The 13,869-nt window shown below is 39.4% G+C and overlaps 1 protein-coding gene across 3 annotated transcripts in view; it reads left to right on the top strand.

Moving 5' to 3' along the window:
• SETBP1 (SET binding protein 1) overlaps positions 1-13,493 on the top strand; it is a 377,483-nt gene extending 363,990 nt beyond the window's left edge. For all 3 annotated transcript variants that reach the window (XM_079942758.1, XM_079942756.1, XM_079942757.1), the window contains one exon: positions 8,142-13,493. In XM_079942758.1, the coding sequence (XP_079798884.1) occupies positions 8,142-8,767 (626 nt within the window). In that variant the 3' untranslated portion in view covers positions 8,768-13,493. The remainder of the gene's footprint in view (positions 1-8,141) is intronic.
• Positions 13,494-13,869: the final 376 nt, after the last annotated feature.

Below are 13,869 nucleotides of genomic sequence, written 5' to 3'. Positions count from 1 at the left end.
ATTAATCAAGCACCTACTATGAGAAAGGAGCTGTGCTCTTTGTTATGAGGGGTACAAAGAACACATGCTGTCTTCAGGAAGCTTTAATGGCTTCTTAGGCCTTGCCCTCATAGAAAGTTAAATTCCTCTAGGATTAAATACTGCATGAATGAAGTCTTCGAGAGTCTAGAAAAACAAAGGAAAACTTTTAAGCAGTTCAAATTTTTGATCATGAATGATATTGGTAACATAATTTTGAAGTTACCCCATGTAAATACATATTTAGAATATGTGTACTCATCTTTTAAAATGTAAACTTTAAAAGGTGAGATAAATCTGAAATAAATAATATTCTTAAAATAAATTTAAATTTCATTTAACTGTATTATTAATGAAACAAATTTTTACTAATATTAATATTTTGAATAAGGTTCAGAGAGGACCAAGTGATTGAGTTTGAATACTTCTTTTTGAAAATCTTGGGGTTTTTCTAACACTTGTGATTAAGCAATTTGAAGGTCTCATTTCAAATTCAGTTTGTTTCAATACTTGTTAGTAGATGTTGTAGGTTAAAAGGATATTTCACATAAACGTAGATCCAAAAGGAGAAAGTGTATCATTTTGCTTAAATCATAATACTATTTTTTTCAATCCCATCCATCAATTAAGTAAAGGGTTTTTTTGCTGAAATTCAACTAACCAACTTCCTTTATTAACAGTCAGATGGTCTTGCATTTCAAAAGACATTGAATTTTTTTAATGAGTTCAAATCTCTGAAACCCTTCATTTGGAAGTTAACTCTGTTTACAAGATTTTTTAATTTGCATATTTAAGGATGTTATAGGTTATAATATCATTTTCAGCAACAAAATTGTCAAAAATGGAAACATTTCCAATCAATTTTAAAAAATGCTGTCTCCATAGTATGAGTTTGCTTCTAAAAGCAGTTACTTTTTGCCCATTTTGCCCTAAAGGGACATTAAGGGGTTTTTTTGTTTTTTGACAACTGCTAGGTAACATTACAGACAGCCCATTGACAGCACTGAGAAGGTGAAAACATTTAGAACACTTCTCTCAAAGTAGAAGAAAATTGCCAAATTTGTCTTTGAAAATAGCAACTCTTTTATACAGTTTGCTGCAAGGTAACCAATAAAACTCTCTGTGGTATATAACATATTTCATGGATATTCCTGACCTCATTACAAAGTATTTTTATTTTTTGTTAAAGTTTTTTTATTGTTTAAAGATCTTAATTTTCTAAACCATGTTCAGGACCTGACAACACCTGAAGGGAATAAACTGATGGGATGCCATCAGCCTCTTGAATGCATGTGGTCTCTTCTTTTCCCAGGAACCTCATGCCCAACCATGACAGGTGACACATCATGCAGCCCAAATAAGGGCATCACCCACCATCGCTCCATATAGTAAGCATTAGAATGCTTAACTTAGTTCTTATTTTTCAGATAAGATATAAATAATATAAATTAAAATAATGTATATAATTATATATTATATAAAAATGTATATATAATAAAGTTAAATACATCAAATTTATATTTTTACATATATGTACATATATTTACATAAAATATGTATATTATAAAATATATTTTTATATATTTTATATACTTACACAAAAATATTATTACATAAAATAATTTATATAATAATATGTCTTTATTGCAGCCCAGTTTCCTCCTTGGGAACATACACCCCACTTGAGAGGCTGCCAATTTAGAACAGGATCAGATCTGGAGAGGCAGAGAGGAGCTCCCACACATAAACATGCAGGTGCACACCCACCGCTTCACCTCTCCATCAGTCGAACCGCTCCTCACCTCCTACCTTCACTTTTCCCATGGAGAAACGTGAAATAGCAAAACAAAGACCAGGGTCTCCTAATCCATTGCAGCTGAGATGGAATGTTCTTTCACAGTAAACCCCTAAGAGGAAGCTGTCATTTAATAGTCAAGCAGTGGGCTTCCCTGGTGGCGCAGTGGTTGAGAGTCCGCCTGCCGATGCAGGGGACACGGGTTCGTGCCCCGGTCCGGGAAGATCCCACATGCCGCGGAGCGGCTGGGCCCGTGAGCCATGGCCGCTGAGTCTGCGCGTCCAGAGCCTGTGCTCCGCAACGGGAGAGGCCACAACAGTGAGAGGCCCGCGTACCGCAAAAAAAAAAAAAAAAAAAAAAAAAAAGTCAAGCAGTTACTGTGCATTAAACAAGCTAGTCACATTTTCAGAGAAACCCCAATCTGTACTAAGGTGACTTTAAGAACAGAATGGAAGTACCATTCTATCGTGACAAATGCCCCACATCTGCTAACACTTAATTCTAAATTATGGCTTTCAAATTGGAAAGCAGTGGTATATAGCATGTGTGCTGATGACTGGCAGTGACTCTTCTGATGTGCTCTGACCACCAGAAGCCTCACCAGCCAAGGCAACTTGCCATCTTTTTCAAACGAGCTTTTAAGACCAGGACACAAAGGTTAATTTAAATTCTAAGGAAGAAGGAAAAAAGATTGCTTGCCAAGGCAAGTTGCTTCATATATCCCATTAGAAAATAAAAAGCAGCATTTGGAAAACGAGATCATTATTGAGTTAAGTACAAAAGTATCCAAATAAATGCACATTTTCATGGGAGAACATTAAACAATTGAATTCTCTTGAACTTGTGTTTGCTGCCCATGTACTACATACCAAATCTTGTACTGCTGTGTGAATAACTGGGAGTACAGAGGGAAGACATGGCCTTTGCCTTTGAAGAATCTTCTAAGTATCAGCATACAAAGCAATTCACACTGCAGTTCTGTGCCTTGACTGAGGCTGATGGTTCTCCAGCCCTGTCCGTCTGGAGGGCAACTCCACTCCGGGCAGTTCTGCAGTCCCCAATATTTCTCTACCTTCCCAATTCAAACAGCAAGAAAAATTCTAATTAGTCTAGAGATAAATTTGCCTCCCTCTCTGACCCATCCAAAACTTTATAAAACTAGAATGTGTCTTACACATGAGCAAAGTCTCCAAATCATTAGCAACTATTTCTTAGGAACTTCTATACAGCTAAGCCTCATTAGCCCTTACCTTGCTCACAGTGCTTACACGACATCTGTATAAAAGTGTGCAAAAGCAGTGATAAGTCCAGTGTTTGATTATCATAAAAGAAGTAGCAAAATCAACAAACACTGATGAGCCAATCATCTGATAATGGGAGCAAAGAGAAAATCTAGATCTGGATCAAAACCAACTCAATCATTTGCATGGCAATTTTAGATACAGAAAAAGTCTACAAGATGATTTGCATTGCAGAGTTACGAAGAAATGAATTCATATTTTGCCTTGGCCACTCATAATTATTCTTTAAGGCTAACAAAGAACAGGCAAGATATAGGACAATTATAGGAAGGAGAGCAAATATGGAATCAATCTTGGTGCAAGAGCCCAGAAATTACTGTCTAATAATGAAACAATTTGAAGAGAGAAAAATCTGTTAACATTTAGAGGAACAGTGAAATCATAAGCAGTAAGGAGAAAGATTTGTGAATATCAAACCCTGCCAAGTCCAAAGCCCTCCTCTCCACCACACTAGGATTTCAAAATTATTAGATGAAATAAATGTCTTAGAAAGCCACCTCACTTTTGGTAAGGCAATAGATAATGAGTATAGGTAAGAATTATAGCAATCTTTAAATACAGAAGCATCTAGTCTAACTGTTCAGTGTAATAGATGAAGAGAGACCCAGAGGGGCTAAGAGGTTCATTCTAGTTCAGCTTGGTTTCCAGCTGTCCCTGCCCAGAGCCCTTCCTACTGACCTGCACTCTGGTGCTGTTCACACACGAAGTAATGAGCCTACACTGAAAATTTGGATAATACATACAGGACAAAATAAAATTCAGATGTTCAGTAGATGTGAAACCCCTCAAAAAGTGTAATGTGAAAAAGAAAGAGGGATATTAAGTCTTAACACTTGAGGCCCTCAGTGGAGATAGGACTATGACATATGTTTATGCAGTTGGTCACAACATAAAACGCACAGTGCTCATTCATTCTTTCCTCCCATTCAGCCAGGAGGGTAGCTACCAGCAGGAGTTTTCTAGGGAGATTATGCATGCCCTTTACTGAGGACATTTATTCTTCTAAAATTATTTAGGTGAAATAAAGCCCAAGAATATGAAAACCAGAGCACCCCCCACCCCCCGCCAGTCCTAACATCCTGAGAAAAATGTTTTACTGACACTAATCATTTATATTTTTTTAACCATGTATTATGGAACTAGCAAGTATATACCAAAGTAGCAGAATAGCATGATAAACCTCTGTGTGCTCATCATTCAGTTTCAACATAATCAACTCATTTCAATCTTGTTTTAGGAATACTTCTACTCCCCTCCTCCCTCCCTTATTATTTTGAAGCCAGTCCCAGATGATATATGATTTCATCTATTAATAATTTTGTATGTATTTCTAAAAGACAGGTACTTTGAAAAATGATCACAATGCAATTATCACACCTAAGAAAGTTAGCAATAATTATATAATATCAAGAAACACCCAGACATTATTCAAATTTCCATGAATTTATAAAATATCTCTTTTGACAGATTGTTTAAATTGGTATCCAAGTATGATCTTTTTATCTCCTCTCTCTTTTAATTTACAGTTCCACCCTCCCCCCCAACCTCGCAACTTATTTGTTGAAGGCACCAGGTTGTTTGCCCTGAGCTTCCCACAGACTGTGCTTTACTGAATGGATCTTGGTGTGTCCTCTGTATTCCGCGGTACTTAGGTCTAGAGCTGAGCTGCCCAGTATGGTAGCCACTAACCACATGTAGCTATTTAACTTTAAATTAAACTAAATGTAGAGTCAATTTCTCAATCACTTGCCATATGTCAGGTGCCCAGTAGCCACATGTGGCTAGTGGCTACTGTATGGGACAGCATAGATATAGACCAGTTCCCCCACTGCAGAATTTCTATAGGACAGCGCTACTCTAGAGACTTGATAAAGTCCCATAAGGTAGCTTTGGAGGGAAGAAGTGTTGAAATCTCATCCACCCAGTCTTTGACTCACAGTTAATCTGCACTGGGGTCACTTTAAACCTTCACGTCTGGAATGAAATAAAAATTCAAGGGATCTGTGTATTTCTAAATTTACATAAATAATATGCTTACAAATACTTTTGTTATTTGCTTTATTCAAGTTTTTTTTTTAGATTTGACCATGTTGATATATTTATATGTATTTTATTCCTTTTAACAGACGTGTATACAATATTCCATTGTTTGAATGTATCGCAGTGCTTCATTATCTTTTTAATTAATATTTATATTGTTTTAAGTCTTCTGTAACATACACTGAGCTTCAAGGGATGTCCTTGGCCTCCTGTTACATATGAGCAAAACAGGTGACCTGGCCTTGGGATCTCTGGGGCACTGGGCACACCCATCTTCAACTCTAGTAGTTATTGCCCAATCGCTTTCCAAAATGATTGTGTCAATTTGCTCTCCTGCCAACACTCTGCAAGTGTTCCTACTTCCTTACAGAATTATACATATTAGGTAGTTTCAGACTTTTAATTTTTACCAATATGGGTTCACATATATGGAGTAAAAGTACAAATTCAAGCAGGGAAAGGAAAGGAAATGGAATTGATGATGGAGCACTGACTTAACTGACTCTAAAATGTTTTCTTAAACAAAAAAATAAAGCATGTATGGCAAAAAGTTAATGTTTATTAAATGTGAATGGTGGGTACAAAAGAGTCGGTTATGATATTTTTATTATTGTTTGGTAGGTTTACAGTAATCAGAATAAATTTTTATTTCATAATCACTTTTCAATGCAAGGGCCTAATAAAAAATTATGCAGCATCTAACAAATTATTGAATATGGAATTATCTACTAGGTTCCTTTTTGTTTGTTTGACATTTCATGCTAAAAAATAAAAGTACTGAGAAGAAATATCCATTGGTTGTATTTGCCCCAAATGATCTCCAGCTCAGCTCACGGAGTTTTCCAGTCAAGCTTTACTCAGTCAAGAATTGCCAACTAATTGCCCAAAATGATTTACTTTGTACCTGCATGCTGTATTATGTGTCACATAGCATTTTCTTCTCTTTGGATGATATAAACTAAAAAGAAGGTAAACTGCAAGTGGAACTTTTATTTGGAATAATGCCAAATGTTTTGTGGGTTATTTCTGACTAGTTTTCATTTCTTCATGAACTCTGTGGACAAGGTAAATGGCTTAGCTCTGACATGGAGACCTGCTCTTAGTGTCACTATATTTGCAATGGTCAATTTAAAAATCCAAAGTAAAACTCCTTTAGAGAAGAATATCATTATAAGGCAGCAACAATCAGTGTGATTCATCAGTGGAGAAACAGTTTTTAAATCCCTTCCATGTACAAGGCACCATGCTATGCCCTGTGAGGGACATAAAGACCAACAAAAGTCGGTCTCTGCATCTGAAAACTTAAAATCAAGCAAGCTTTTCCTTTTACAACACTAAGTACAAAAATTTTATTTTTGTAGCCAGAAGCTCACTCTGGCTTTGTTCTATTTTGATCTTTATAACTTATTTTAAAGATTGCTCAGTAGTTATTCATTGCACAGTAAGTCTCACAATGACCTTTGGCCAAAAGCAGTACCATTTTGGCCTGTCCTGTGGAACTCAGAGCTTCCCACTCCATGAAACTTGTGACATAAATAACTTCAAATAAAACCTTCTGGGAGATCTGTGTCGGGCACAACATGAGAGAGAAATGGGGAAGAGCAGGGAAAGAACCAAGCAGGAGTGCCCAAGAGTAAGTGACAGCAGTGTCTTTGTTTTCAGCATTTTTTCCTCATCTCCCTTAAGATATTTATTCTTCTGGTCCACTAGTAGTTGAAAAAATATAGGGTGACACAACAAACCACGATGCTAAAATGAAACACATTTGTTTTTAGGCCTGCAACGTTTCGTAGGGTTGACGACAACTACATGGGCTTCTTTGGGGATGAGCATTTAGTGTAAATCACAGCAGCAAACACTAAGGACACACTTCTTAAGCTTATAAGTAGCCAGAGGGAGGAGCCAGTGTGACGATGGGTTATCAGGACGTGTGTGAGTGCCTGTGTTTATGTGTGTATACACATGTATGTACACGTTTGCCTCTAGTGAACAATACAAGGAGAAAGAACGATCTGAAGGAGGAAAGGTCTGCTGCGTCTTGAAGCCATTCACACTTTATGGTGTCTGAACTTCAAAATGAAGCAGTTCTGAAGGCTATTTAGTGGCGGCAGTACAGGACTTCCTGCGACTAGAAGTTTGGCTCATAAAATAGAGACGCATCTGGCCACCAGGACATGAAAAGAGCTCCTTGCAAACAACAGCCCGGTAGCACGGGTGTAAATGATTCAGAAACACCTGGCTGGTATTTCCCTTAGGGTTTCCAGAAGATGAACTAGTTAAGAAAGACTTGGTCAATTGGACATCATCAGGCAAGCTGAGAAGTCCAGACCACTGGGGAAAAAATTAGAGATGGGATCATCCCAAATAGAGTGTTCCTGAAAAGTATCCTCCCTCTGTCATTGGAGGAGGGTTAGAAATGTAATAGGTTCGGTTAGATATTCTAGTTCAGGTCAAGGCACCTCTTTTTCGAGGCTGACGGTACAAATGAATGATCCAGATTGCTTGATCCAGAGGGCTGCTTGTCATTTTTTCCATTCAGCATCTTTTACAAAAAGATGAAGTATAGCCTAATGCTAAATTGAATTAGATCAAATGTCAAAGGGCTGAATAAAAAATAAAAGCTATGATAGGAGAAAGTAATGGGAGAATTTATATTGTGATTCTGACATTGATTTCCATGGTAGATCTTCCTACATTGTGTGAGCCTCAGTTTCCAAACTTAAAAATGGGAACAAGTGTATTTCATGGGATTGTTGTAGAGACTGAAATAATGAAATGCTTTGTACACATAATATTCAACCCATGTTTATTTTTATTACTTTTAATTTTAATAAAGGAAAAAGAAATACTGGGTACTGCGTCATAGTTATAGCATTAATTTTCCATAATCTTCATAGCCAAATATAATGCCAGCTGTCACTGAAAAGACTAGGTTTAAGGCAGTCTGGCATCCTGTAATCAGTTTCTTCTCTCTTCCCTTCCCGCAGCCAGCTCCTCGCTGAAGAAGCGATTCAAGCGGCGGGAGATCGAAGCCATCCAGTGCGAGGTGCGGAAGATGTGCAACTACACCAAGATTCTGTCCACCAAGAAGAACCTGGACCATGTGAACAAGATCCTGAAGGCCAAGCGGCTGCAGAGACAATCAAAGACAGGCAACAACTTCGTCAAGAAGAGGAGAGGGCGTCCCCGGAAGCAGCCCACGCAGTTCGATGAGGACTCCAGAGACCAAATGCCGGTGCTGGAAAAATGCATCGACCTTCCCAGCAAAAGGGGTCAGAAGCCGAGCCTGAGCCCGCTTGTCTTGGAGCCGGCCGCCAGCCAAGACACCATCATGGCCACCATCGAGGCGGTCATCCACATGGCCCGGGAGGCTCCTCCCCTGCCCCCGCCACCGCCCCCGCCCCTCCCACCGCCGCCGCCGCCGCCGCCGCCACCCCCGCCGCCCCCTCTGCCCAAGACCCCCAGAGGAGGCGGGAAGAGGAAACACAAACCTCAGCCTGCGGCCCAGCCCACGCAGCAGCCGCCCCCGCAGCAGCCCCTTCCCCAGGAAGAGGAGGTGAAGGCTAAAAGGCAGAGGAAGTCGCGAGGGAGTGAGAGCGATGTCCTTCCCTAGGGTGGGCCTGGGCGTCAGAACCTGGGGCTGGGGAGACTGACGCATTGGAAGTGCAGTGAGCCGGGGCTGGGTCCGAATGCCCTTCTCTCCCGAAGCTGGGCAGGCAGACTCGGGCCAGATGACGGGGTTGAGCCTTCAGGAGCTCTTGGGAAAGCAAAGCAGGGGAACGTCTTCAAAAGAAGTGTGTCTGTGCTTTACAGCAGTTCCCAGCCAAGGGGCACTTCAGTATGGCTAGATCCTTGACAGGCAGCACAAGACCCATCAAGGAGGAGAAAGACGGTGGTGCTCTCCGACAGCCGCCAGACCTCCCGCATCCAAGGTGCGCCCTTGATTCCGTTGCATTTGCTGGCCAGGAAAATTGAAAGGGGAACACCCTCAATTAGGAAACATTCCAAGGGTAGAAAAGCCGCAAATTTCTCAGCTGGCTTTGTTGTAAGCCACTTCCATTTAATTGGTTTTTATTTCTTTTGGTTTTTCAAGCTCGGCTAGGCTTTGGGGCACCAACATCATCTTCAGGTGACCTGAATCTTTACGTTAACAATACAGTTTCTCAGATGGACTCGTCATCAGAGGGTGGAATTGTAGTGATAGGCAACCTTAGACATGCATTCATAATTCTTCTGTGTGTCTCCTCTATCACACATATAATGATTTTTAGAATCATCTGTTCCTACTTTTTCTTTGCCCATTGTACTCCCATATGCCTTTTCATTAACTTACTTGCTGCCTTCTTTAACTTGGTACACACCTAAATAATGCAAACCTTACCTGTTTTGTAATGTTCACCCTTGGCATGCTGTCCCAAGGAACTTGGCTTTGAACTTCAGTCATTGTGAAACAAATACTTAGTATCAATAGAGCCTTTTAAAAATAAGTGATTTAGAGCATCCGAAGATACATTGACCCAGGTGTCAACCAGGTTATTTTTATACTTAAAACATATCAGCAAAGAATAGGCAGAATAAAATGGTTTTAATGCACCATAGAAAATGGGATAGCTGACAAATCACCAAAAATTGAAACCCCAGACCCACCAGAAAGACAAGTGTCTAGCAATGCCTTGGTATGTGGATTTTTTTTTTATACAAATAACTATCAAAGGTCATTGAAAAAAGGGAACAAAAAGACAATAGAAGTACATTGTCTCTTTTCATAAAAGCAAATGGGAGTAAGTGTTCTTATCTGGGAAAAAAAAAAGAAAATGCTCAAAGGGTGTCACCACTCCAATAGTATCACACCACCTTGGACAAAGTATCCAAGTTGTGGTTGCCTTAATAAACTGAAACATTTTGTACATAATGTAATTATAAATCTATCAGTCTGCATGGATGCAAACTGTGTGTGACAAATCGTCTTTTAAATGGTCAGTTTCGACTGTACATTTCTCATCCAAGTTGTACTCTAGCCATTGGTTTAGTGTGGACAGATATTCCATCTCTATTATCCACCTCCACAGCCCAAGTAAAACATGTTAAGAAACTCAGAATGAATATGAAGTTATTCCATTGCCATAGATGTTTTCTAAAAGTCAGATGTGGAAATTTCAAAGTATTTTCAATTTCCTCCCTCACTCCTCCCCTTACCTTTCCTAAGACATCAAATACCTGGTATGATAGATTATAAAAAGAGACACTGAGAGACAGAATTAAATTTTCTAATGGGAATTAGAATATCTGGTTTACCTCCAAATTAAGTTTCTTTACAGGAAATTGCAAACGGCAGGAAATCATATTATTACTTCAGAACACAACATTATTTCCTTAGCAAAAGAAGGATTTTTGTTGGGAACATAGGAGAATAAGGATTGGGTTATCTATGGGAGTAAACTTTAAAATCCCAGGTTATATGCTTGCAAACATCAGTGCTCTGTCATGGCACCACCAGTTGGTTGAAATTACCCACAGAGTCATCCTGTTCTGCACTGTCACCACAGACTTCACATCATGTGCTGCCACTAGGTCAGTTGCATTTAATCCCAGCAATATGTAAGTTTAAAGGAGTGCATTCTCCTGTTCTTCAAAGCTTATATCATAGATACTCAGTTTGTGACCTAGGTTGACCTTTGGCATTTCATACAGGTTGAACAGCAAAATCAAACCAACCACTTTCAATTTGTCATTCCCAAGCCATGTCTGAGTGGTTCCAAAGTCACTCAAGAGGAAGGTTTAAATTAGCCTTGCTCACCCCACCATTGCTATGAAAGAGCAACCATTTTCATTTCAATTAGGCCATAAAGTGGTTTCTCCTTTTTGGACTTTGAAAATAATTGATTTCATTCTTTCTTTTGCCCCTCTTCCTTCCAGTGTTGTACTCTTTCCCCAACCAAATCTGTGAGCAGACTAAGTCTTCCTGCAGAGGGGAATAAGCTGGCACTCTCTAAGCTTCTTAAGGAAGGACCTAAAGCTTAATTGGCATTAACCTCTAGTAGGTGAGAAATTTCAAATTAGGGTACATTAGAATTTTCAAACCAACGAAAGGTATTCCAGGAGAGATACAGCAGACTTGCACCTTATATGTAAATTCAGTTCTACAGTTGTCATGTGAGTCAAATGCAAATCCTCTACATTTATGATCCTAAGGATAGATTGAAAAACTGCAGAGGAGCAAAACTGAGATAGGCTAACCCGCTGTTTGGAGGTGGAAGCAAGTCCAGTCACCTGCAGGGCTTCCCCTCTTTCCCATCAAGCTCCTCCCTCAGTATCACATTACTTTTATTTTTTCTTTTGCTTTCCATTAACCTAACCCATCTTATTAGTATGACCATTTCCTCATTTTCTAACTACCCACTTTGCATTAGCCTCTCCTCTCCTGTCCAGACTCAACATTGGGCCAGTCTCATTTCACATCTGGTTGGTTGCAGAACAAGGATGAGAGCCCAGCTCTCCTGATCCACGTTGTGGAGGTCTGTAGCCACCCAACACTGCCTTCTGTGGCTGCATATTTATTAGATAAAATGTCATTTGGGATGCATGAGGCTCCATAAACAGATCCAAAAGTATTTCATAATAAGAGAAATTCCTTCATTTTCTTTTCTGTTTCCTGGAATACTTGCCTTCAGCAAGCAGGCATGAACCCACTTATAGGGAATCTGATTAGGGGTGAGCAAAGAATGAAATCTGTATAAAAACCACCTTGAAGGTGATGATGGGTCTCTGGTCCACCTTCCTAAGTGGCTGGGGAGCCACTTGCTTTTCAGCCCCTCATCTCAAACTAGAGGAACAGAGCTTAACTTCCTCTAACAGCACTGCTCCAGCTACAGCCCGAGGAAGACGGGGCGAAGGAAAGGAGGGCGTGTCTGGGCTGGCTGGTGACCTGGCAGGCCTGGGACTCAACAGCCACTGACAGCCCCGACTAGGTGACTGAGGGCCGACAGGGTTAGCCTGTTAACTTGGCTGCTGTCCGGAGTGTGAGGCCACGGCCGACGGCAGTCGGAGTTTGTGTTCTGGGCATTGCTGGGTCTATAAATATGATAAGCAAGTGGTGACAGAATTATAGTATAAGGTGATGTACTACATGGAGATCATAAAGGATTTGGTTTTAGGACTTAAGTAGAAAATCCCACTCCTACAGCTTATTACCCGACAATATTCAGATAATGAGCTTTTGGAGAATATTTTTTCCCTACCACTAGGAAGATTTACCTGGGAACTGTCTAAAATCTATACATATATTTCCAAAGCCTTTAAATGCCAACTGTAGCATGGAGGGGGAGGGGGTGGGTGGCAGAATCTGAAATGCCTCAAAAGCCATTTAAGTGTTACATTGCAGGATTTTCAGTCCTTCACATTATGTAAAAGTAGATAAATATAGACATTATTCTCAACACTACCCTATAGTATCACAATGGTCCAAATGCCAGAGCTTACAGATAATGTCATCACAGTGCCTAGAAACTCGAACTGTAATATACCGTAGCATTTTCTTGGAGTTTTTTAAAGTTTCTTTCCACAATACCAGGCTCCCCCTGCCTCTTGTTTCTTGGAGGGTTTGCCCTACTGATGAGTCTGCCTCCCTTCTTGGACTCAGTCACTTGGGGAACAGTCTTAGAAGCACATATCAACCAAGGAAGAAACTTCCTGGATATCTCTTGCCCACTTGCCCAGGTATAATAAACACTAAAGGGGGGAAAATTGAAAAGAGCTGCCACTGGTCAACACAGAAGGGCAGTTCCAGCTTAGGTTGGTGTCTTTCTTTTTCTTCCTTTTTTAAAAAAAATCTATTTCTTAAATAATAAATGCACATGATGTGTTAAATATGTATATATATATTTCAAAAGAAAAAAATGGGGCACAAGATTGTCTTACAAGTCGTGCTGGCTAATTTTTAGTTTGTATTCATAAGTGGTTTTTAAAAGCCTTTTTTAAAGTGTAATTTGCATGTTCTACTTTGATTGTATGTAAACATATTTTAGAACAAAAAATGTATTTGTATTTTATTGAATATAGAGGCAAGAAAAATTGTACATTGTTTGAAATGTTCTTTTTGTAACAGTTTTTATTCATAAAGCATTTTTGTACATTTAAAATGAACATGGACTTGCTGTTATTTGAGGCGTAGATACATCTGGCATGCTTTACTGTCATGCTCCTCCATGGTCTTAGATGTTGGGTTTTAAACATTTTTTCTAAAAGAAAGCTCAGTCTTTTTCGCTACCAGATCAGGTTAGCACAGTATAGAGCACTTAACTATTAAAAAAAAAAGTTAATCCTATTCATATGTTATTCATTGTGTGAAATTAAAGACATTCAATTCAGTCTAACATGAGTTGTGAATTCTTTTGTTTTATTTTCCATCTGGTTCACATCACTAAGGAGTTTAACAGCATTTGGGGGTCTTTGCTCACACCAACTGGATATAGAATCATTGAGAAAATTCTTACCAAATTTCTGCCTTTTGTATGATTCTGGGAAGTACATTGTGGGCAAGATTTGAGTCTGATTTACAGGGTTACTGTTCAGAATATATTATACCTGGACATAAAGCCAAGACTGATTCAAAGAACCAGTCAGAACTCTGCTGAAAGCAATCCAAATGTAGTGTAAGATGTTGGAGACCCATCCTATCCTAAAATTTTAGAAGAACAGTATGGTTGGGGGTTAAGG

Source organism: Stenella coeruleoalba, assembly GCF_951394435.1.
Source record: "Stenella coeruleoalba genome assembly, chromosome: 14".
In the NCBI taxonomy this organism is placed as follows: Eukaryota; Metazoa; Chordata; class Mammalia; order Artiodactyla; family Delphinidae; genus Stenella; species Stenella coeruleoalba.
The sequence above is the reverse complement of the archived record's forward strand: the minus strand, read 5'-3'. Positions and strand labels throughout refer to the sequence as shown.